Source organism: Protopterus annectens, chromosome 6.part0 (genome assembly GCF_019279795.1).
Source record: "Protopterus annectens isolate FY-2018-M chromosome 6.part0, PAN1.0, whole genome shotgun sequence".
Classification (NCBI taxonomy): Eukaryota; Metazoa; Chordata; order Ceratodontiformes; family Protopteridae; genus Protopterus; species Protopterus annectens.
Window position 1 is genome coordinate 1,498,937,437 of NC_056737.1, and position 26,691 is coordinate 1,498,964,127.

Genomic DNA, 26,691 nt, shown 5'->3' on the forward strand with positions numbered 1-26,691 from the left:
TAATTTAATATTTCAGTTAAAACCACATTTACAAACTTTCTTCTGAACGACACAAGTAATAATTCCATATAAAATAGAATGCCCCTAATATTTATCACTATAAAACTAAGCCACACTTCAGCATTTACTGTACATATCTGTCAAAGAAAAATAACCATTTCCATGATACATTTACATTCAATTAAGAGCATCCCATTTGTAATATCTGATATGCACAACACAGAAATTAGCATTGTTAATATAACATCCTACAATGAAATATATAATTGGGAATATTATATTCAGTATTTATATTTTGATGTCAATTAAGTAATAGTATAAGGATACTGTGAAAACAACATGTATGTCCATATATAACTTTCTGAGTGAAAGTGTGATAACATATACAAACCTACATGTGTAACAAATATATTAGAATCTAATGTGCTTATAAATGCTTATGTCCTTATATTATGAATAATGAAAACTGCAGCCATTTAATTTTTCCATAAATGTTTTATATCTATATCTACTCTAAATAGATAGATATAGATATAGATATAGATATTCTTAAAACACTAGCCATTAGAACAACAAAATAACAATATTTACCATTAAATTCATGCAGGTATCTCTACATGTTTCCATCTGGCAATACACAACAGCATATTTCATGTATTGCCTAATATAAAGTATTGTAGTACCAGAGCATATTACCACACCCCTGCTTTCAAGCAAAATAACAACATTTATATGTATAAAATTAAAAACTGAACCAAAGTAATGTAAGTACCTATTTCTAACCAATTTCTAACCAATATAAGTTTCAAACATACTAGACATGAATTTATAACTGTAAAAACATAAGGCCACAATCATTACAACCTTGAAATTAAATCATCACCAAAGAGTCTATTTATAAATAAAGTCTGACACTAAATGCTAATGTAAATGTAATATTGAATGATAATGGTAATAAACAACTATATGATAATTAATAGAGAACTAAATTTTAACACATGGGTTAACAGTCCCTGCCCTTCTTCTTTAGAATCTTATAGAAAATTAATCCCTAATTAGCCGCACTATGAACCAGGATTCTTTCCATTCTGCTACTCCTAATCAGCTCCTAACTTGCATCTTGGTTAATGAAATAGCTGCATAAACTGTCTCCATCGTAACTTCATTAAGGATGAACTATATCTCTAGTCTTCTATTCTCAAAAATACACTTAACAACAGTTACATATGTCAGTGACTACACACCATAAATAATACAAACTTTATAAATTTTATTTTTATTCATCTTTGAATGTATTATAATAATGGGGGACTTTATGATAAATATACTTTATTAGGAAAAAAAATCCATTACTTTGAAAACTAGTAAACTAAAGACATCCAGCCTTAGACAAAAAAACAATGTGGTTCTCACAGGAATGAGCAGCAGTAGCACTATACTGAATACAATTTTAAAAATGTCATTGTCAAAGTCACTGCATAGTAAATGTTAGAATAACAAAAACACAATATCTAAATCATAGTAGTCCTTCTGCTTGAGGGAGTGTGTTCTATCTACCTCCAAAGTTACTACTTCAACAAAACTGTTTACAATCAACACTTACCAAATGTTTATGTTTAGCTTATAATAATTTAAAGGTTATTCTGTGGCTCAGATATCTTCAGGTTATTAGTGTTATAATTCTATAGAACTGCATACTTGCATCTGAATTGTAATCACATATAAATGGATTATTACTTATTAACTTGTTTCTATCTTAAATCACTACAACAGTTTACAAGCTGTTCTGAGTGACCTCAAGTAAAAGTGCTTATAGATTAGAATTGGAGTCAAACATGGGTGTTTGTGCCAAACTACATTACAACTGTATACATTAATTGTTGTAATATACAGTGAAAAACTGCTAAAGATAGAAATTAAGACTCTGTTTGTTAGTGTTCCATTTATGTCATAGTACACAAGTATACTTCCTCATTTTTATATGAAATAACCATGCAAAATGCAATGAGGAACTAACATTGTATATAGACAATGCAAAATATTGCACTTGTTAAAATCATAAAAGAGTCCTGCTGTACTACAGATGTAAAAACATAACAGCTTAGGAAAATAAACATCTCTGCACCTTTTAATATATTCAACTATTGTTCAAACAAATAAAAAAAACAATTATTTTAGCTTTGTTTGATCAAGATATCCTTCTTCATTTGCTGTTTACTGTTTTCTTGCTGTTCATCTCAATGTTGCAAAGCTCAATTTTCCAGTTTCCTCAAACGTTGAAAGGTCACAACATGCTTCTTCTTCTGTTACAGAACCTAGACAAAACTGGGCTACTGTAGTGAGTAAAAGCTGTCTTGCAGACTTTTTAAAACTGCATTCTCTACAAGAAACATTTTTAAGTCGTAAAACTACATTGGATATTTGAATTTAAAACTAGCTTGAGATTTGAGTAACAAACTACACATTTAAGTGAAGCCAGTAAAAAATGGCTGAAAGTAAAACTCTGCTATCTTATATAATATGGGATACTGCACTACTAAGAATAATCAGTTAAGTAAAAATGCAAATAAATGTAATGAACACTATACATTATTACCATCAATTATTCATTAATGTTAACTAATAAAAATGCTGTAATAACTAAAAACATAGCAGGGTTACCAACTTAAAGTATCTCTACAAGCTGGCAACCGTTTGAACACTAAAATTATTTTATCAACTTAAAGTACTTAATTAGAATAATATTAATCTACATGAAATGTTTAAAGAAAGAATAAGTAGATATTTAAATAACAGACTACCATTAAATTTTAAAAGAATTTCTTATTAGTGAAATCATTGCTACTAAAGGCTATATACTTCTTGTTATTTGGTATGTAAGGTAAGAAACTAAGTAATTATTAATGTTATTAAATAATACATTTGTACTAAAATAAAACTTTTACCTTCCTTCCTAGGAGAATTTTCAGACAATATTTCAAAACAGCAACACAGACAATATGAATATATAAAAAAGTCATTACTTTTCTTTTAGTTTTCTAGTATTCTTTTCTTTAACTGTCCAGCCATTTCTAGTTGCTTGTCTCTTTAAGCTTGTTTTCGACCAGTTAATTTCTTCAGATTTCTCTAAACATTTGTTCTTCTGAGTAAAATCCAAGGCTTCTTCTAGACTATTAAATTTTTTTGTCCCTTAGGAAGAAAAATCTTAATTCTTGCTGGAAAAATAATCTGAGATCAGATGTTCATCTTTGTTAGGCTTTTAATTAAAGGGACACATGATTTCTTTTTAGCAAGCACTGATAATAAATAATCATTGTCAAATCTGATTTCATTTCCCTTCATCTTTACTGGGGAATTTGACCATGTCTTCAATATAAGGTCCTTGTCCTCGGTTAACAGAAACTTGGCAATAATAGATAGAAGAGTGTTAGAATACTTTTTTAATTATCAGTTTGAAAGGGACCTGTGAGCTGTCTCTCTCTATGCCAGAAAGAGAGAGGCAGGTTTAATGTTTTTGGTAACCAGTTGTTTAGGAATTGTATCATATTCTCTTCCTCTTCTTTCTTTGGTATTCCACATATTCTGATATTATTCCTTCTAGACTGATTTTTCAAGATTTCCCACCTTTCCAAAAGTAAAGCATTTTGCTTCAAGATAAATTCAACCGGGTTCTGACTTAAAGGCAACCTGCTATCTGTGTCATTCATTGACTCTTAGGATCATATGTTCAAAGGAAGTTACTTGGCTAACAGCCCTAGGGCTCTTACAAGCCTAGCCAAGTTCTATGCCTATTTCCAAGAATAGCATCTATTGTCCCTGTCCAAGCCAGACACAGATGGAAACCTAGGGTGAATTTACAATTACCCATCTAGTTGTCCAGATTGTGTTTGAAGTGGGTCAATGAGGTATTCTGTTTGACATGAAGTGGGTGTCTGTTCCAAAGGTGTGGCAACCACTGTGAGACAAATCTGTCCCTCCAGCAGGTTCTATTAATGTCGCATATCAGGTTAAGGTCTTTAGAGTGAGTACCCCATGTACCATTTGACTTGTGGATATGCAGCATTTCCAATAAGGTAGGGTCAGAGATTGCCTTATATGCAAGCCAGGCAAGCCAGAGATCATGTCTGAGTAGTCTGTATGAAACAGAAAAAAGGGACAGTGATTTCAGATGATCCACATAGGGCAGATGCTTAAAACCTTGAATTTTCCTTCTGAGGAATATTTGTGGTCTCTTCAATTGCTGCAGGTGCTTGGAAAGCTACATATCAAAAGGGGTGTTTTACTCACATATTGGCCTGATGAGGGAAGAGAACAGGGAGGTTATAATTCTTTTTTTTCTGGAGGCAATGCTTTTACTTATGAGATGAGCAATATAGAATGTCCTTCTTATCACTGTGGAGACATGGTGATCAAAGGTACAATTGCTGTCAACCTGTGTGTCCAGGCCTCTCATCACTGTTTGCATACTTAGGGTGTTGCTATTGATGTGATAGTTAGTAGCAAGAACATTGCTCTTACCAAAAAGAATGATAATACATTTTTTTTTGCATTGAGTTTAAGGCCCTGAATTTGGGACCAATTAGTTTGTGTAAGACCCTCTTGTAGGATGTTGACATCATTGGAGATTCTATAACCACTCCCAGTTTGCAGTCATCAGCAAACTTTGTCAGCCACATACCTTTAGTTTTTACTTGTACTTCAGATAAATAGATTCCAAACAGTAGAGGTCCGAGGACTGACTTTCTATAGATTAAATCTGATCTGATTGTTTCTTAATAACTTCATTCAATAAATGTAATTGTTTCTTACAATCTTCTTTTAATGTATCCATTTTCCTTGTTAAGCTTATCCATTTTGATTAGAGATCTTGAATACTTGTAAGAATAGTTAGTAGTTCTTTCTTCATCAAGCTTTCCTGTGAGGAAACTTTTGAATGTCTCATTTCTGAATCTATTTTATAATCTTCTGATATGAAAATTGAATTCGATAGATCCCAAAAGCTGGATTTCCTTCAAAGTGATTTTACAATACTAATTTGAATATATGGAATTAATCTTAATATTAATTTCCAAGTTATAACAAATAAATCCTATCAGAAAAACTGGAGAGAAGCAGAGCAAAAAATTTTTGCTGCTAACAGTTCTCCATCTTAAAATATAAGCATTGTGATGAAAAAGGAATTCATGAGTCTTGCGATCCAAGTCCAAAATTGATTTATTTAGGAAAACACACACACATACACACACTCTCTCTTTCGCTCTCTCTATATATATTTATGTCTATCTGTGTCTATATATATATATATATATATATATATATATATATATATATATATATATACATATGTATATATATATGTATATATATATATATATATATAATGTGTGGGTTACCTTCATTTGACTGACACTCATTTGAATGAGACCAAATGACTGAAACTTCATTTGACTGACACTTCATTTGACTGACAATTAGTACTGGCAGTGTCTAGAGCTCTGTAAGGCAAGCAAAAGGAATATGTCCTTTTCCCCACTGTAGTGTGACCCTGGAGTCAATATATATAGTTAGGGGGGTGAGGGGGCACAGCCCCCCACTTAGTTTCATGTTATATTCTCTGATTTTGGTTTTATACTGATTAGTAAAACCAAAGTAAGTGGAGGTCTACACCCCCCTGCACACCCACTAACTATATATATACTAACTCCAGGGTTGCACTACAGTGGGAAAAAGGACATATACATTTTACTTGCCTTACAGTGCTCTAGACACTGCCAGTGCTAATTGTCAGTCAAATTAACTGTCAAATGAAGTGTCAGCGAAATGAAGTTTCAGTCATTTGGTCCAACTAAAATATCTGTCAATCAAATGAGCTTTCAGTCAAATGAAGGTAACCCATATATATATATATATATATATATATATATATATATATATATATATATATATATAAATATATATATTTTCTTTGCATACTCGCATACTCACACATGTACATGCACTCTTCTTGTTTGATATGTCTATGTTACCTTCTAGAATCATTTCTTTTTTCCATCCAGCATTCAACACTGTGCTCTTTGCTGTTCCTTTTTTTTCTCATCAAAAGCACAGCAAAGTACAGAACAATGTTATTGCACTTGTGATTTTCCAGTAGTCTCTAACAAAACATAATCATACCATTTTTCATGTCTCATATGTTATATTTCAGATTGATACCATAATGCTCAAAATATGTATTTTTGTACTGTTTAGTGTATTTTAGGTGTGAAATTTTTTGCCATTTTAGTCATGTTAATAAAAGAAATCATTTTATTTCTCTTCATTCCACTGAATACTGTTATTTATTTTTATTTAAGAACACTAATAATGTAGTAGCATGTCATTAATGTTACCTTTATTATCTCTTCTGATATTTTTCAGGGATGGCGCTCCAGGAAGTCAGACGGTTACAGATAAGTTTCACATTGACTGGGATACTGTGCTTGTCACTTCTAATGATGTCATTGTTGCTCGGTTTGATGGCAGGGGCAGTGGTTTCCATGGGCTAAAAGTCTTGCAGGAAGTCCATCGAAGCTTGGGAACAGTGGAAGTGAAAGATCATATAGCAGCACTTCAGTATGTATAACTTTCCATTTGTGTTACGAATTCCTTATAACAGTGCATGGATGTGAACTGTTCTCTGCAAAACCATTGCTTTCATTTGCAAATTTTCTGTAACAAAAGTGCATCGAGACAGAAAATGATACTGTAACTTAGGGACAGACAGTTTTCATTTACCTCTCTACATCTGGCCAGTTTTAAACTATCTACTTATTTTCACTCCATCTGATTAAAGGTATAATGATATTGCAGTATACACAATTATTTATTTCCCAACAATGATAGGGATTTTACTATTCACGGTGACTTTCATTTTTACAGTTTTTACATATTAAACTGAATGTAAATTAGACAAGGAAACATTCCCACATACATAATATTATAATAGTTGAATTTGCTGAATGTAGAGAAGTATTTCATTTCATTGTATAATAGCTTTTTATTTCAGTAGTGATTTCATTTTAGTTTTATTATTCAAGGTTGTTTACACATTATTCTGTAAAATGTAACATTAAGATGTATTACCCCTGTGTAAAGCATGTTGGCTGATTTATTTAAAAGTAACATTATGATGATATGAAGCAAGATACATAACAGGGACAATTCCAGTCAGTTTATATTCAGAGGATGAAATAGCATATGTTGTTGAACTAAGCATGCAATACTAGAAAACATTTGGCCTTAAAGAAATCATAGCACTAATACTAGCAAATATATGTGTCTTGTGAAGATATCCTCATGTGAAATGCCTCTTATATGTGTCTCCAGAGGACTTTCAAGCAAATAAACAGCTAATTAATATTCCTGTTTATCAATTAAATAAACAAATAAATAAATAAACAAACAATTAAATAAAGTGTGCCTTTAATATGACCATCCTTTCATGGTGTCATTATGTACAGAAGTGACTTGTCCTGAAATGTAATACACTTACTGTTTTAAATACAACAGAACATTAATAATATGAAAACCATTAAGAAGTGACCGATGTAAGTCTTGCAGAGACATAAATGAATTTAGATCCTCTGTTTAGCAAGAACTGAGCTACAGATAGAGGGAATATACACAGGTTCAGTTATATCAGTAATAGTGTGTCTATGTCGCAAGGAATGGGGTTACAGGTGTCACATCATGGAGTACAGAGGACAGCCCTTGAACGTAAAATTCTTTAAGGTATAACACTGATTTTCAGTTTGATCTTTTTTAACTGAAATTGCACTTTAGTTTTTGAAATGACAGGGTGCCATTATCTGATCACCCACTTATGAAAGGAAACTGTTACAATGTTCACTGTAAGACATACCTATCAAGAGTCATCATATCTTGTCCATAAAGCAAGTTGACACCTATCCTTCATAGATATATCCTTTGAAAGTATTTACAGACTGCAGAAAAAAATGATAATGATGTTTGTTCAGCCTCTTCTGCTTTGAAAGAACCTACATTAACACATACATTCCTACAGATATTTCAATTACGGGGATTAATGCACTTCTAGACTGCCAATATGCAAAACCAGCTGTTCAAATAATAAGTGTCCAGGTTGTTCTTAAAAATATCAAAACTAGTGATTTATTTAATGTAATTCAGTAGTCTGTTCCATGCCTCAGTTGGTCTCACAGAGAACCAATTAGTATACTTCTCATTCGTATAGGATCTTTCAAATATGTTGTCTGATATTCTCTACTACATTTTCTAACCCCCAAACATTACTATCTTTAATCGCTATAACACCTCCACCTGATTTTTTGTTAGAATGTCTGTTACAGTAAAAACATTTATACCCTGACGGAGCCAGTTTCCAGTCATTGTTCTTTAACAATGTTTCACAATATGAGAGCAATATTGTGGGAACGTAGCAAATTTTCCAATAAAATATATATATATTATTAAAGGAAAACTCCACCCTACAACTAAAAAAAATATTTTTTTCACTCTGTTGTTTTTTTCCTGACCTATTTTAACACATCACAATCACTCTAAGTGATTTATTTGTAATTTTAGCCTTTTTTTCCACAAAATGGCTACCAATGGGGCTTGATGTATCAACATGATCTTGTACTCCCTCAAGCCTTTCTCTTTCCCTAAATGCTTTGTATGACTCATGCCAGACATAAGGAAGTAACTTTGAATTCCCATGCCATTGACATATAATGGGATTTGGGAAGGTCACTGTTATTTTCTTTGCCTTCTGTAAAAGGACTGCTTCTTTTTTGTGTCTAATCACCCTCATTTATGTTTGGCTTAGACATTGATTTACACTATACTTAGAAGTTATCCAGCTACAGACAGAAAATGAACTAAATTGCAGGTCTTTGTTCAGTTTTTTTCTTTTGTAGTTCAAGAAGAATTGAGAGTCCCCTCCCCACACTACTGCAGAAGTGTTAAAACTGTTACTGCACTGAGAGACCCTTGCAGAAACAGTTCCTCTGAATACAAAAGAAAACCCTGAACAAAGGCTAGGGTAACCATCCATGGCTCCAATATATATCCTGCATTACCTGTCTGCAATACATAACAGTAGACATCACTATGAATGGCCTGCTGTCTACATTAATTACAGCAGCATATCCTGAACTCTGTAGCTGGCAATGCATGCAACGATGAATTTTGTGACCTTCTGAGAAGCTAATCTGTAATGAAATGGTGGAGGATGAATGTTTGCTGGATGTGGAAATAAAAGAAACAGCATGGATGGTGGAGACACATATTGTATATACTACATTGTGCATAACAGTCAATTGAGTAGAAGCCATTCAGGTTGACATACTAGATGCCTTATGGAACAGGTGTGGCCTTAATAGCAATGCAGGTAGAATAAATTGCCCCTTTACCTCAGGAAAGACTACTGCCATTGCTAATACTTTTTATGTGAGAAATGACATGTGTGTTGTGGGATAAGACTTGCATCTTTCAAAACTGATCATCAAGACTGTAGACAGTATATGCGTTTATGTTAAGCTTGTCTAAAGTTTCAATAATACCAGCATGAGGATTACTGTCAAAATATTTGAACAGGTAGAGATAAGTAGTGTGCGTAGAACAACCGGTGTTCATAGCCCGTGTAACTTTCCAAAAAAGCATCCTAAGTACAGAAGACAGGACCTGCCTTTCATAGTTTCATAGATTCAAATCATACCTCTTGACCTGTTAGTGCAAGAAATCTGGACAAAGGCAAAAATTATGGGGGGATAAAAGACCAAAATAGGGACAAATTTTAAATACTGCTTTTATAAACTTAGAAAGTTGCTAGAGTAAAAGATTTTGCACTGCCATGCATTTTCTGAAGGCTGTGAAATCTGTAACTCAAATATCTGTCATTATTTGTAGACTTCAATCCTCAATTAATTTTCAGAAAACCACAAATTGTATGAGAGACAGATCAAAAATATGAGGCAAAAACGTGGGCATTCTATAAAAATCTGGACAGTTGAGAGGTATGATTCATATTTAAGTACAAGGCTAGCTGCCCTTGTGGGCCATTTTATGCCTAGCCAATTTCCTTTTTTCTACTCAAATTAACCTATCCCATTTTGCTAGAGATTGGGCTTATAGATAGGCAAAAAATAGCTGTTGAAGGCACAAACCCCAAATGATGCTCTGTTGTTTAAGGACATCTTTATTAAGCACTTTTCATCCAGATAATGCTTGAACTTCATCAGATACATTCTAACTCAAAATCCAGTCTTTAAAATAGTTATAATCATACTGTGCAAATTTGCTTCCCCTTAAGCTAAAGTGATACACATAATAAAAATGCATTCAAGTACTAAATTTCTTCTAAAAGTTTGACATTATCAAATTTCTTCATTCCTACTATATACTCTATATTTCATCACATATACTTAACACATGTACTGCAAGTATAAAATATGAAATTTATCTTTCCAGACTTTTAAGTTTAAGAACACTTAAAATCAAATACATCTCATTTATTCCAGGGTAATGGCATGCATCCAGCCGGAGTTGCCATAATAATTCAAGCTTTTCTAGGTTCAGTGAGTGTGCCCCCCCCCTCATGTCAGCTGTCACTTGATCAGTACATTTAAATTTAATCTTTTGGTTTTCATTTTCTATATTGTGTCTAGCTAAGGCATTCTCCTGTTTCTGCTGATTAATGCTATATACATGTTCGTATATTCCCTTACAATATGTGCAACTATTGCAAATATGTGGAGACAGGCACAACATTTAAAATAAATGATAGAAAGTACTACCTAGAAAAGAAATTCAACTGCCCATCAAGAATGGTGGTGTACCTAGCTACCTGCCAAAGCTGTCCTACATTTTACATCGAAAATAACGATAGGAGGCTAAAGGACAGAATATAAGAACATGTGTATAGCATTAATTGGCAGAAACAGGAGAACGCCTTAGCTAGACACAATATAGACAATGAAAGCCACAAGATTAAATTTAAATGTATTCAAGTTACAGCTGACAATAGGCGGGGACCACACTCATTGAATCTATAAAAGCTTGAATTATTATGGCAACTCCGGCTGGATGTATGCCATTACCCTAGAATAAATGAGATGTGTTTGATTTTAAGTGTTCTTAAACTTAAAAGTTTGGAAAGATAAATTTCATATTTTATATTTTATACTTGTACATGTGTTAAGTATATGTGACGAAATATAGAGTTTATTGTATATAGTAGGAATGAAGAAATTTGATAATGTCAAACTTTTTAGAAGAAATTTAGTACTTGAATGCATTTTTATGTGTATCACTTTAACTTAAGGGAAAGCAAATTTGCACAGTATGATCACTTGACTCAGCCATTAACTGTTTTAAAGAGTGGATTTTCAGTTAGATGGTATCTGATGAAGTTCAAGCACTATCTGGATGAAAAGCACTTAATAAAGATGTTCTTAAGCAAAAGAGCATCGTTTAGGGTTTGTGCCGTCAACAGCTATTTTTTGTTTATCTGTTTGTTATACTTTCTGCTGTTGGTTTAGAGATTGGCCTTACCCATCCCATGGTCAGTAATTATATATTATCCCTAATAAGAATAACTGGGGTTATACAATAGATAATTTCAGAGGGCCAGTGCATGGGATAAAGCATTTAGGAGCTGTCATTGTCAATTAATACTACAGGGGCAAGCCTAGAGTACATTTTCTGTTTCCCATTCATTGATCTATGTTGTGCTTAAATATGGATAGGGATGAACTCTCTTTTATTTGGATGGGGAATCTGCTCCAGAGCAGTGGTATCTTCTGTGTTATCTGCCCCAAACTGTTCTGCTGTTGTTGGAGAAGAGGTTTACATCCCATTGTAGAGTATTTCTGGTGCCATTTGACTTGCTGATGTGCAGTAAATCCATCAGTGTTGGGCTGGAGGATGCCTTTAATGCCCAGTACAAGTCACCTCTTATCAGTTTATAGGATACAAGTATTGTGACAGGGCTTTGAATTAGTTCATGTAGAACATGTTGTTTGGGCATTGTATCCTTTTAATAAGGTACCTCTGTGGGTGTTCAAGTTGTTGCATGTGTCTGCACAGATACATGCCAAAGTGGCATTATATTCAAAGACTGGCCTAATGAGGGATGAGTAAAGGGACATAATGACATCCTTAGATTTGGAAATAATCCCTTTGCTTAAAAGTTATGCAATACAGAAGGTCTTTCTTACAGCAATGGACACATGTTGGTCAAAAGTTAGGTTACTGTCATAGGTTCATAGATTAGTACTAGGATAATACTAGGCTAGTACTGTCCACATAAGTTCCCAAATCCTGAACAACTGGGTCAACATTTAGGGGCATAGTATTAATGGTGTAGTTCCATGGAGAGATCATATTATCATAGGATCATAGGCAGTTATCAGCCTACGGGCTCTGGGGCCGTTATAAGCATAGCCAAATTGTATGCCCTTGTTCCCAAAGTCAGCACCTGTGTCCCCTATCTAGCAGTGACACAGGTGGGATCCCTGGGGTGAATTTTCTGTTCTCCATCCAGTCATCAAGGTTACACTTAAAAAGAGACAGTAAGGAGCTCTGTTTAGTGTGAAGAAGCCTATTCCACAGTTGGTGGAGCCTCAGGGACACAAATCTGTCCCACCAGCAAGTTCTATTGCTGTCACAGGCCAGGTTTAGGTTACTAATGCAAGTTGCATGTGTGTTGTTTGATTTGCAGATATGTAGCATTTCCAATAAAATGGGGTCAGAGATAGCTTTATATGCCAGACAGAGGTCATCCTTGAGCAGTCTTTATGAAACAGAGTAGAGAGACAGGGACTTTAGCCTATCTGCATAGGATAGGTGTTTGAGACCTTGAATTCTCCTGGTCAGGAACATTTGTGGTCTCTCCAGCTGCTGTAGGTGTTTGGAGCAGTACATGCCAAAAGGGGAATTATATTCAATTATTGGCCTGTTAAGGGATGATTATAGGGATGTTATGACTTCTTTATTCCTGAAGGCAATGTCCTTACTTATGAGGTGGGCCAAATAGAAAGTCCTTTATACTACAGAGGCTACATGATGGTGAAATGTTAGGTTGCTATAAACCTGGGTTCCCGGATCTCTCACTACTTCATTTTGTTCCACGTGCTGCTGCAGAAATAAATTGATTTTTTTTTTTTTTTAAAACTGCTACGTCCTACCTAAAATGCAGAGAGGAAAATGAGAAGTCATGGGTACAGGAAATCTGTACCCGGGCTGTACTATGCACAATTAACTAACTTACATTTTAGGTAGGACGTAGCAGTTTTTAAAAAAAAAATCAATTTGTTTCTGCAGCAGCACGTGGAACAAAATGAAGTTATTAAAAAACAGATACATTCAATATTTACAGATTCCTGCAATTAGGCAGTAGCACATATAGTGAAATAAAGACTGTAATATACCAAATACAGACAACAGAGTGAAGCTAGATGCAGTGCAATAAGGCAGACCCCTAAGAATCAGAATAATAAGTACAATAGCAGCTGTGGTGAAACAAAAGCAGTCAGCATTTGAGTGAGGCTAGAAGCCTGGATTCGTCTGGTATCTCTGAGTTCTGCTGATCACCCACCTCCTTGAGCTCAGTTAAACAAGTACAAGCCTGCACAAATGTGGGGTTTAAATACCACCAAACAGAAATCTTTACTAAGTGAAAAATGCCAGTGGAAGACTACACTCCGAGCTGTCCACCGGTCCAGTTCAGCCAGAAGGGTTCTGGTCAGCATGATACTCTCACTAGAGTGCCAAGGGGATCCTCCCTAACTAAGAACGGCTAGGAGATGACTTCCCAAATGATTCAGTAAAGCATTGTTTTGCATTTAGTTTCAGTACATGATTTTGGAACCAGTTATTCATTTTTCAATACCTTCCTGCAAGTTTGCTAATTCATTTGGGGAGTCATCTGCAATCTTAGTCAGTCAGGGCCCTGTTGGCATTAGTTTTACAAAGGAAAAGTATATGTCAAACAGGAGAGGTCCCATACAGAACCCTTGGGACTCCACTGGTACCTTTTCTCTTTGTGGAAGTGACTTCTCCTATTTTGATTTCCTGCATCTTATCTTTGAGCCAGTTGAGAATCCAGTAGATGACATAAGAGTTTATTTCCAGTTTATTTAAATTTTCTACTATGACTGAGTGGGGAATTGTGTTGAAATCTTTGGCCAGGTCAAGGTATGTTGTGTGTACTGTTTTGCCTTCATTTATTGCACTGGTGACGTTTTTAAAAAAATCCATCAGACTGATAAGCATGACCAGCACTTGCCAATTCAAACTGGGATGAGTCCAGTGTTTGGAGGTTCCCCATGTCCTGTTTGATTCATTTCACGATTAGCCTTTCCACGGCTTTGCATATGAGGCTGGTCAGACTTATGGGTCCATAATTGCCTTGGTCTGTGGAAGGTCCTTTCTTATGTATGAATGACTGTGGCTGTTCTTCATTCATTTGGTACAAAACCTGTAAGAAGGCTAAGCAATATTGTAAGGAGTATAGCTAAATCATGGTTCATGCTATTTAAGATGCATAAAGGGATATTGTTAGGACCCTGATGCCGTATTTTAGCTTTTGTTAGCACTTTTGAGAAATTGCTTTATGTGATAATTGCAGGGAGCTAGTTTCAGGTTTACTGTGAGGGGCAAATGGAGGAGAAAGTGGGGTAAATTTAGAGTCAAATTTATTGGTCAGTAGGTTTGCTATGTATTCAGCCTCGATGCAGGCAGTATTATTCACAATTAGCTCAGCGCATTGATGCACCATAGTTTTGAGATTGTGGACATAACTAAAAAATGTTATGTGACTGTCTTTAACTTAGGTAACTATTTTGGCAGCAGATTTGGCTTTGGTGGATTTTATTAGGCTCCTGAGTTGTTTTGTTTATTTTAATGACAAAGGTTCTAACATTCTGGGAATTTCTCTTCTTACTTTTGTCGTAGGATCATAGGGTCATAGTTATATACTAGGTTAATGACCACTAGGGCATTTATAAGCTTAGACATACAATCCAAACCATTTTTGTCCCTATGTATCATGGGCATTTATTAGGAGAGGGTATGTTATTTAAGACATTTCTAGAGGTTTTGTGGGGAACGAATGTTAGTTTGGCAATTCCTCTCTACCTCTATCTATCAAAGACATGGGAGACAGGCCTGGCATGAATTTCTGATGTCCTATCTATTCAAAATTATTTTCCTATTATTATAAAGCTTGTTTATATTATGGCTCCACCATATGCATTTGTATCTGGGGCTTGCCCTGCATATTTTCCAAACAGGTACAGCTATGCAACTGTTTACATGCTATTGTAGTGTGGTGGTGTACATTTCTACATATTCAGTGTTATTAACAGGGTTTGGTGAGGATTTGAAGCTTGCCGATATATGACTTAGGAGGAGGCAGCTTGTCTTAAAAAAAATTCTAGGGGTGCTGTAGGTGGAAGGGATCTCTGATTTTAGTTTTATTTTGAAGGAGACTGCTTTACAGTCAGACCTAACAAGTGATGAAGATACACAAGGGACAGTGCAAGATGCTCCTATATTAGTAAGCACAATATCCAAGGTACTATTCCCCCTAGTAGGTACTCTAATTGTTCCATGGCATTTTTACAAAGACCTAGAATCTGTGTGCCTGTGCATAGCTTTGGTGTAGGCTTCCCAGCCAATAGATGGATAGTTTAAATCACCTATAAAAATGGTGGTATTGGGTTTAATTCTGAGTGATTCTAGTTCCTGTAGATAGGCATTGCCACTTTCTAATAGATGGTGTGGGACCTTTCTGGTGCTTAGTTTGACATGAAGAGGGTTTAGTGCCTCATGCTGCTTTATCACCCTTAATGTGAGTCTCTTCTGAATGTAGATTGAGACATCTTCAGCTTTTTTCACCTTCTGGAGAGTAGCTGGTCTAAATGTGTGGAAGTTCTTATAGCCCTGCACAACCGGAGTCCTCTCCACTATTTTAAAGAATGCCTTAGTCACTACTCAGACGTCAATGTCCTCCAGTGTGAGAATGTCTTGTAGGGGAATGGAGTTTCTTATTTAGGCTCTTTGTTTAGGCTCCTAGAATTAATCAGTAACACCTTCATATATTCCTTTACTTTTTTCATTATGTATGAAGGTTTTTCAGGTTGAAATTGCCTAGAAAAGGCACTAAGGGTGGTGGACAATGTCTTTTCCAACAATCAAAACCCTAGAGGGGACAGATAAAGGCCATCCCAGTTGACACAGCATGGTATATTGATCATATCCTCCCAAGCTGACAAATGTAGGACTCCCTTTGAATGACACCAAAACTAAGCCAATTACTGAAGTCAGTTATATTTTGCATATTAAGACATCATCCTCGGAGCAGTAGAATGTTGTTCAATGCTAGTCTCATACCTACATCGGATACATAGTCTGAGAAGTGCATCATGTTTCTCTTCATATAGTCAATGAAGGTACACCTCAAGACATTGTCACAGATGTGAACTATAACAGAATCGTACTTGTAATCATTGTTCAAGGACTTGGGTGCATGTATGATCTAATGGATGCTGACACTAACTGTCACTCTTTCCTAACTCAGTATGATAACAGGCACATCTGTATGTCTTACAATGGAGTCACCTATAATAAGAATGTTTGGTTGGTCAATGCCTGCCTTATAGCCTCAGCATCTATGAGTTTGGGAATCCTTGTGCTGTGTGAGAAGGTAGGCTTAATATGCTGAGTGTATAGGCAAGTTAATATTTAGAACCTCAGCATATGGTGTATTATGTGTAATATGATGGCCTTATAGAGGTGTGATGTGTGATGTTGTATTACTGATGATTTTGATGAAAACCAGACTAACTGGAATGTGTAGATCAGATAGGTTGCCTATGTTTACATAAATGATTACTGCTATAATACAATCCACAGATTTGCATATAAGGCTGGTGAGGCTGATGAGTCTATAACTACTTTTGTCTGTAGCGGGCCCACCTTTGTGGAGAACAGTCACAGTGGCTGTTCTCAAGGGGTCTATGTTTACTGGTCAAATGAAAAAATCATAGAACATCCAATATCAAACACAACCCAGTGACCATTCATTCAGCAAACATTCACTTCGGCGAATGTGTGAAACGGGGAAAGAAGTTGACCAACATTTTCCCTTCTCACATAGTGCACTATTTCAAACCCACCCAGGTGGGAGTCCATCTGCCATAAAAAATGTGCAAAAAGTAAATAATTCAACTTTAAGATGTCTAATCATCAAAATCTTTGCTGGTGAAAGCCCTACATCTTGAAGAGATAAATTTCAGTATTCAAGTATTAAGAAAGTACAAGGCAAAATTTGCTTAAATTCATATGTTTTTGGAAGCATTGCAGCATTCTTGACACTTGAACTATGAACCCTTATCAGATTCATCTTTATCATGTATTTCCTGGCTACCAAAAGCTGACTTCACAATAATTATTTTATTATGGCTTATAGTAACACAAAGTTGTATAATATCAGAATATGCAGAGTAACAGAGTCTACATACATGATATGAATAGTATCTGCGTATTCGATGGAATAAGCTCCAAGTTTCATTTGTGGTAGGCTCAATACTTCATGTGGTCCTTGTTCTCCTTGATGATTCTGCTTATGAGATGACATGTTTTAAAAACACAAGATATCATGGCATTTCCTTAGCATTTATTCATTCCTAACTACAAATCATTAATTATATGAACCGTTGTTACTCACTTTTGACTTGATATAATGTTTTTAATTTCATTATTCACCAAACTCTGTGTCCATAAAAGCTTATCTCAATAAAGAAAATAGGCAATGATACATGGATATACTGATTTCATTTGGAGCATTCCAACTGTTTATAACAGTATCTCATAATAGTTGCACATCTTTCACTTTTCCGCTCATCTTTTCTTATTTCCTTTATGATTTTTAACTGAAATTGACAGCTGCAAAACTAGTTGCAAGACTTCCAGAGTAAATCCTCTTGTCATGTTTCTCGACATGCAAAGCGATTCTATACAGATCAATTCGCCATGCTTGTGTCCATATGCAAGTCAAACTTTTTTTTTAAAACAGCTTTATTGAAAACATGATTGTAATTAACAAATATTTATGAAAAAGACCGAAAAAATTTTTGGAGTACGATATTTAAAAATAGAAAACCTTAATATAATAATTATAATAACAAAAAAACTATATACAGTGATGTTCATAGGTTCATAGGCTGGTACTAAACTATCGGCCCTAGGGCGTATACAAGCCTAGCCATAACAATTCCCTGGATATTTCTTCTTACAATATTTACTTTCCTGGACCCCTGTCTAGCAGGGCAACTAACATGATCACTGGGGTGAATTTCCTATCTCCAATCCAATCATTAAGGTTCCTTTTGAAGAGAGCCAGGGAGGTGCTCTGCTTGACATGTATGGGCAGTCTATTCCAAAGTATGGGGAGTCTCTGGGTCAAGAATCTGTCCCCCCAACATGTTTTGTTCATTGTGATGACAACGTTTAGATCCCTGGAGCGTGTGGCTCAGAGGGATTGGGATTTCTTTAAGTGGAGCATGTCCAACAGCTCAGGGTTTGACATGGCCTTGTATGTTAAGCAGAGATCACCTCTGAGTAGACGATATGCCACAAACTATAGCTGGAGTTTTTTAGAAGGTCAGCATATGGCATCTGCTTCAAGCCTGTGATTCTTTTAGTGAGGTATTTCTGCGGCCATTCCAGCTGTTGCAGATGTATTGTGAGGTACATACCAAATGGGGCATTATAGTCTATAATGGGTCTAATAAGGGCTCAGTACAGTGGGACAATGACCTCCTTTTTTGTGGATGAAAAGACCTTAGTGATGATGTGCGCCACATAGAACGATTTCCTGACTGTTGTGGCAATATGTTTATCGAAGGTGAGATCACTGTCCACCTGTGTCCCTAAGTTTCTCATCACACTTTCAGTGTTTAGTGTACTGCCACCTATGTGGTAATTCATGGGTGCATGTTTTTTTCCAAAGGGGATAACTATACATTTCTTGGCATTAAGCTTGAGCCCATGGCTCTGGGACCAAGGATCTGTTTCTGTAAGGCCCTTTTGTAGAATATCCACATCATTTGGGGATTCAGTAATGGCTCCCATTTTGCAGTCATCGGCAAACTTTGTTAGCCAGAGTCCCTTAGTGTTGGCCTGTACTTCAGAGAAGTAGATGCCAAACATGAGTGGTCCCAGTATTGAACCCTGAGGTACTCCACTTGTCACTTGTCTGGAGCTGGATTTGGAGTCGGCTACTTTTACAGTCTGGGTTCTGTCAGTAAGCCAGTTGGCAACCCATCGAGTGACATAGGGATTTATGCCCAGCTTAGTAAGTTTATCTATGATTCCAGAGTGGGAGATGGTGTCAAAGGCCTTGGCGAGGTCCAGATAGGCTGTGTGAACTGCCGTACCCTCATCCAGAGCTCTGGAGACTGATTCGAAGAAATCAATCAGGTTCAGGAGACAAGATCTGCCCTTCACGAACTCAAACTGGGTGAGGTCCACCGTTTGAAGGTTGCCAATGTCTTTGTTTATAAGTTCCATGATAATGCATTCCATGGCGCTTGAGGATCAGGCTCAGCAGACTGATGGGATGGTAGTTCCCGGGATCCAAGGTGGATCCCCCCCTTGTGGAGTGGGATAACTGTAGCTGTGTGCCTCTCAGTGGGCACAAAGCCTGAGGTGAGGCTATGATTAAACATGACACTTAGGTGAGGTGCCAGTTAATTTTGTAGTTCATGTAGTACACAACCTGGGATGTCATCTGGTCCCATGGATGCTGTATTCTTAGCTTTGGAAAGTGTGGTTTCTACCTGTGGGGCCGTTATTACCAGAATTTGGCAATCTTTTGGTATTGAGATGCGCCCTTTAGGGGGTGAGAGGGGGTGAAGTTGGCACTAAATCGATCTGAGAGGATATTGACAATATCCTTGGGATCAGTATATTTAATGCCATTCTGTTGTAGCTCAGAGCAGATCTGAGCATTGCCATTTAGATTCTTGACATAACTATAGAATGCCTTGTGGTTGTCTTAGGAATCTTTGACAATTTTATTTTCGTAACTAGCTTTTGAGGATTTTATGAGGGATCTCAGCTTCTTACTGAGGCTGGTAATGGAGTTTTTTGCATCCTGGGAATTTCCTCTCTTCTGCAACAGCTTCTTCCTTCTGTTGTATAGTTTGTTTATAGCAGAAGACCACTAGATTGGCTTCGTTTTTGGAGGAGAGCATCTTGGTTCTATTTGGGATGGCACGATTCATGCACGAGTGGATGTGTTTGTACAGTGCCTTAGTGTAGGATTCAGCAGTCGAACTATCAGATCCCATCTGCATGGGTGTCATGAAGTTTGTCACTTTGGACTTCCGTAGATTGAAGTTGGCTTTGGAGAAGTTTTTTACGTAGGTTTCCTTACTGGGGGGTGGGGGTGGGATGTGGATGTCAAGGGTGATTTGCTTATGGTCAGACCTGACCAATGAGGGGATGACCACTGGTGTGGAGCATCTATCTCCCATGTTGGTAATGACCAGGTCTAGGATATTGGACCCCCTGGTGGGACAATGGATTAATTGATCCAGGCCATTGGAATTTATGAATTCCAAGAACCGTTGGGAAAAGGTGTTGGTACCCAAGTAGTTTTCCCAGTTAATGGCAGAGTAGTTGAAATCACCCAGTATTAGGGTGTTTGGTTGTATCTTAATATTTTCCAGTATGTTTAGAAAGGTGTAGTGAGAATCCTGGGGCATGGTGGGGGATCTGTAGAAAACTACAATTTAGATTGCAGTCTTACCTAGTGTTAGTTGCAGCTGGAGAATTTCAGATGCACTGTGTTGGGCAACTAGCCTGGAGGTGTGAATATCCTTGGTGAATATGGACACTCCTCCACCTTTAGTTTTTTAGTCTTGGTTTTGTGGCTGAAAAGTGTCATAAGAGTTATAGCCTGGTATTGCAGGGGTGCTCTCTGGAGCCTTGAACCAGGTCTTAGTTACTGCACAGATATCGATGTTCTAAATTTTAGGAGTGCCTTGAGAGAGTGCATTTTGAGGTTTAGATGTCTAGCATTGAGTAGCATCACCTTCAGATTTTTCATGCTTGTATCTGTTACGGTGGTGGTCTTGTCCTTTGAACCTTGTCTAAAAAAGGCACTATAGGGGTGGCAAGAGCTTTAGACAGTAACCTGAATCCCAGGGGTGACAGGTGCAGACCATCTCTGGCAAAGCATCATGGTTTGTCAATCATGTCTTCCCAGGCAGACAGATACTGGATCCCCTTTGTATGACACCGGTAGCTTAGCCAATTGTTGAAGTCAATCATTTTGTCCTTATACTGTGGTATCATTCTGGGCGAAGGCAGGACACTACTCAGGGCTAGGGTCATACCTGCCTGGGCCACATGATCCGAGAACTCTTCCATGTCTCTTTTCATGCAGTCTAGGGAGGTACGTCTCAGGTCATTTACTCCAACATGGACAATGACAAAGTCATATTTGTACTTGTTGTGGAGTGACTTGAGTGCATGCGTTATGTGGTGGATCCTGGCAACTGACAGGCAGTTGACTGAAATTTTCTCCTTGTCCAGCCTGGTGAGTGGGACATCACTGTGCCTGACTACAGAGTCACCTATGACTAAAGTGTTGGGTACATTGTCTTGCCTTAGGGGCTGTTGTTGGGTGGTACACTGGTGTTGTGAGCTATGTGCCACTTTGGTTGCGACTGGTGTTTGTTTGCGTTTCAGCTGTGGAGGTCCTTATTGCTTGGGCAAGTTAATATTAAGGGTCTCCACATATGTGAGTTTAGTGTTGCTATATGTGGGTGTTGATGGTGTGCGTTTTGAAGGACTATGAGTTGCTTGAGGTATAGTGCAGGTGTTAACCTTCTCCTCTTAACTGTCTAGCACAATCTTTGCCGGAGAGAGCTTTGCTTCCAGTTTGGCTATATAAGTGCATCTCTCGCAGGTTGTAGTGTTGGGTGGTAGGAGGAGAATGTTGTCTGTGTACATGAGGCAGTTGCCGCATTGCCTCAGTGTGCCCAGATTCACCAAGTGGACAGGAGAAATCACTGGAAGCTGACCCTTGGACATCCCAATTTAGGTGCTTTTTTTGTAAAGTACAAGAGCTGTTTTCCCTTACCTTTGGAAGGTACTTTGCAATTATAGGCTGTTTAGGGCCTACTATTAATTTCTCTTTATTGACAAGGAGAGTTGAGTGCTTGTATCAGTTTCAGGCTTCCTAGTGCTTTCCAGCAGGTTCTAGAGCAAGTGCTAGTCACAGGGGTTTAGATTTTAGTGCTAGTACTGAGAAACCAGCTAGTTCTAGGGGAAAATTTTAAGAGCAGACTTTCTGGCACCTGGAATATTTTAACTGTAGCCCCACGGTACTGCATGATGTGAAAAATGTGCAAACACACGCGTTTTTAAGCCAGAAAGTTGAAACCCAAAAAGGCTAATAAAATTACAATTTTACAGCTGGAAACCACTCCTCTAGTGTTAGATAGGCAGTACAATGCTCACCACTCCCACTGGTAAGCAGTAGGACTTCCCTCTACCACAGCAAGGTCTGTATAGCTCTGAACACAGAAAATAAAGTCCTGAGACAAGCAAAGCTTGGGATCTAGACTATACTGGCTTGGAAAGGTGAGAAATGAACAAACAAGATAGTATTTTTTTTTGGTTAAAACAGGTTAAACAATGCAATAATGCAGTAAATAAACACAGAAAAGCCTAACACACTTGAGTGTGTAGTCCTAAACAGTTAATGCAATTAAAACTCTACAAAATTAGCAATTTAAAACTTTTTAAATGAAGCAAAGCAAGTGTACAGCTGAAAAATTATTTAAGAGGCAGTGATATAGTAGAATAAGTAGCTAGTCTACATATATAGAGAAGCCTATATATACAGAAAAGCAGCTAAAACACACTTAATTCAGATGCAGTGCAACCTAGAGCACTTTAGTTGTAGCAATATTAAGGCAAATACAGTTATAATAAATGCAGTAAAATATACTCTATATTTCCAAAATGTTTAAGAAGCACAGTCAGAACACAAGGAGATTCAAGCATTTTTTTTTAAGAAAGTGAGAAAGGAGTAACAGAAGGCCTTCTCAGATGTTCTGTCTGTATTTGGTAGAATGAGCTAATGACACTAGGCTGGGAGGAGTGTCCCAAATCAGATTTACAGTAGGGGTAGGCAACTGCAAAGCCACCAAGTATAACAACAAGACACCAACAGGGAGGGTGGGGACCAATACTAAAGCTATTAGCCTACACTCTTTGGACAGTAAACACTACAGAAATCTTTATGACAGCAGTGAGCCACAAAATGAAAGTTTTTAAACAGATAATGGAGCAAAGAGACTCTACAGAATGCTTTTAATTGCAAACAAATCAGTTACCCGTGCAGATTAGTTAGTAGCAAAAAATACAGTAAAAAGTAAGCAGCAGGCAATAACAAGTGCAATATATAAATTGCTAGAAGCAACAATCAGTATAAATAAATGAAAAAAAAGTATACTTATATATATCAGATCAGAGTCTGTTCACTGTATATCAAGTAACATAATCAGTTAATTTAATATTTTTGTAGAAAAAAGATAGGGGAAAAGATATAGGATATAATAAACATAAGTAAAAAAAAATAGAAGAAAAGGAAGATTACTGCATTAATCATTAATCTAGTTCTTTAACTAATAGTTCATATATGTTTTTCCATTGGTAATATAAATTTGTATTCCTCGTAGGTTTAGATTTAATAGTCAACATTTGTAACTTAATTTACAAGAGAAGACCCGTAAATTCATTAAGTGAAGGAATAGATGAAGACTTGCAGTTTTTTTTTAATTATTTTCCTGGTAATGGACAATATAGACCAGAGCAAAGAATATTTGCCTTTCTTTATACAGTCTGGAACAGGTGTGTTGAATAATACAAGTGATTTGATGAGCAAAAAAATTGTCTGTAAATATTGCCTATAAAAACATATTAACTTCTTCCCAAAATTTCTTCAGTAATAAGTAATCATAAAATATATGATTCCAATCAACGTTTGCTTCTGTATTACATCTCCAGCAAACAATGTCTTGTTTAGTTGTCTTACTCATTTTCTGTGGAGTGAGAAAGGATGTATGTAAAAATCTCCATGTGAAGATTCTCCATTTAAGAGAAGAAGTAGTTTTGCTGACTGACTGAAGGAAATTAAATTTGTCTCTCTCTGAGGGAATAAAATTATTGATTACAGAAAATGAATTCCAATAGCTGTCTGTTTAATTGCTCTATAAATATAGTTTATACTATTTTTAACTAATGGATTATGTTGGGTGCAAGTCAAACTTTTTTAAACTTAATAAGTTTCTCTCCCTCCTTCTCTAAGAATTTCTGAAAACTTTGAACACTTTAAAACTCAGCTCCATTCCTACCTCTCCCATAACTGGAAATGTAATTGCACTCTCCCTATCTAACCTGCTAGTAACTCTACTACAAGTAACTCTACTCCATACTGATTTCCTAAGCAACTGCCTCACTCTGAATATAATGTAATCTAACATCTGTATCTTGAATGTATACATTGTATGTAGTATACTATCTGTCTTCTCTTTCCCCCATCTGGGAATAATTCTCACTACTGCCAGCATACAATTGTAGATGCTATTTAACAAAGAGCAACAACACGTCCCTAACCTAAAATGTAATGTATGCTCTCCACTTTTTCTATTATACAACTGCCTCGCTCTGAATACATCAATATCATGAATGTATACATTGTAAATAATGTACTTTCCACCTTTATTCGCCCCTTTTTTGGGAATAATTTTTATTTACTGCCATCTTACAAATGTTAGTTGCTTTATAACCATTTACAGAAGCTTTACAACCTCTGTACAACTTAACCTCTGTACAACTTGTTCTCTAATCTACTATGTAAGTATGTAATATATGTTCTTCAATTTTGCTATTATACTTTGCTTAGTTTTACTAAATAATATTACAATTTGTTTATTTTTACTATGTAATATGGAGCTTTTCTCCCCGGGCCTCCACTGAAAATGGGCCCCTTGAGCCCAGTGGACCTCCCCCATCATAAAACTAGAAATAAATAAATAAATAAATAACATTGTCTGCAGTCTTGACAGACATTTCTGAGATATTCCTTGAAAATGCTTTCTAACAACTTATGATCATATCCCATTGTTACTGATTTTGTTGTAAGTAGTAACATTAGTACATTTCTGGCAACCATGGACAGTTGATAATGTGTATTTTCCTTTTTTTATGTATTTTCTCTGTATTATTGTATGGGATGTTAATCTATATGCTTCTGATCAAGTGTTGTAAAGCATCATTTTGTATTATTATAGCATGAGTGATATATCTTTTCAAAAATGTGCCTCTGTTATAAGCTGTTCAACATTTTGAAACATCTGTCTTATTCATGTGATAAAAAACAGGCTTCATCATGAATAAAGCTTTTTCAGTGATACTATAATATCAGACGTGCATGAACCTGGAGAAATACAGAACTATAACAAGAAATCAAATGCAAATTGTTATGTCTTATGGACTCTGAATACATACAGTAGCAATGAGAGTAGTTTTACATTTAATGTTATTCAAAATTATAGGGCAACAAGCCCCATAAAAGAGAGGTCTGTCTAATTTTTAGGACTGAACCACTCATTGAAACAAAAAGTATACTACAGGTTGCTTTTTGCAACTGGACATCTTTTGAGACAGAATGGATCTGGCAATTAAAAGTAAGTTAGATGAATTGTAAAGCAAGTCACCTGGCATACTGATTAGGCATAACATTTACAGAGACGAATCAACATCTGCAAAATAATTAAAAACATGAATCAGACAATGCACCTAGGAGCACCTTTTTGAGGAACAGAATATTAAGCAAAAAGGACCCTTCCCTGAGTATCGGATGTATCTGATAAAGCAACCTTTGAGAAGGCATTACTCATTCTTTTAATTCCAATATTTTTAATTCTCTCTTTTAACTCTTGCTGTTGTCTGTTATTGTAGCTTAGTTTTATGCAGTAGAGTAAACAATAATCCTTGGTTTGACTTGTAATTTCAAACTTTTAAGTTTTAAACCCACCATGTTAATGCATGTGTTATAATCTGGGAAGGTAGGGATCAGAAAGTACCAAAACTATGGATCCACTCACATTTCTATACAAATGAGGTGTATTTTAAATCTGGGAATTACATCTAAACGACCCTCCACAGCTTTTCTGACTTCCTCCCAAGAAAGTCCTTCTAACAAGGGACAATCCTAAGTAAGGTCATACTGCTTTGTCCTTCTGCACTGCATTGTCCCAGAAACTGAAGCCTTGAGTTAGATCATTAAGTCATTAAAACAAGGATGCCCATTCATCACAGACAAATACATTAAGGGTTTTTGTGTTTATATTTTTGTTGTTCTTTTAAACTAATATGTGTTATTCTCCCTCAAGGGAGAGTTTCTGCAAGGCCTTGAAGATTACCTCTTTGTACTATCTAGTTTTACAAATTATAGTTGTCTCAGCCCTTCAAACAATCTGAGGTGCAGGTTGGATAACTCAGACTGAAGTGAATTTTTAAGTCCTTGATCTCTTCTTTGACTGAGAGAGAAGCTAATTTATTGGAAGACAGCAGCATTAGATGTGA

At 36.2% G+C, this 26,691-nt stretch overlaps 1 protein-coding gene across 1 annotated transcript in view; it reads left to right on the top strand.

Moving 5' to 3' along the window:
• Positions 1-26,691, top strand: part of DPP10 (dipeptidyl peptidase like 10) — a 3,628,631-nt gene that overhangs the window by 3,236,494 nt on the left and 365,446 nt on the right. The window contains exon 20 of the mRNA XM_044074976.1: positions 6,418-6,612. Coding sequence (XP_043930911.1) covers positions 6,418-6,612 — 195 coding nt within the window. The remainder of the gene's footprint in view (positions 1-6,417; positions 6,613-26,691) is intronic.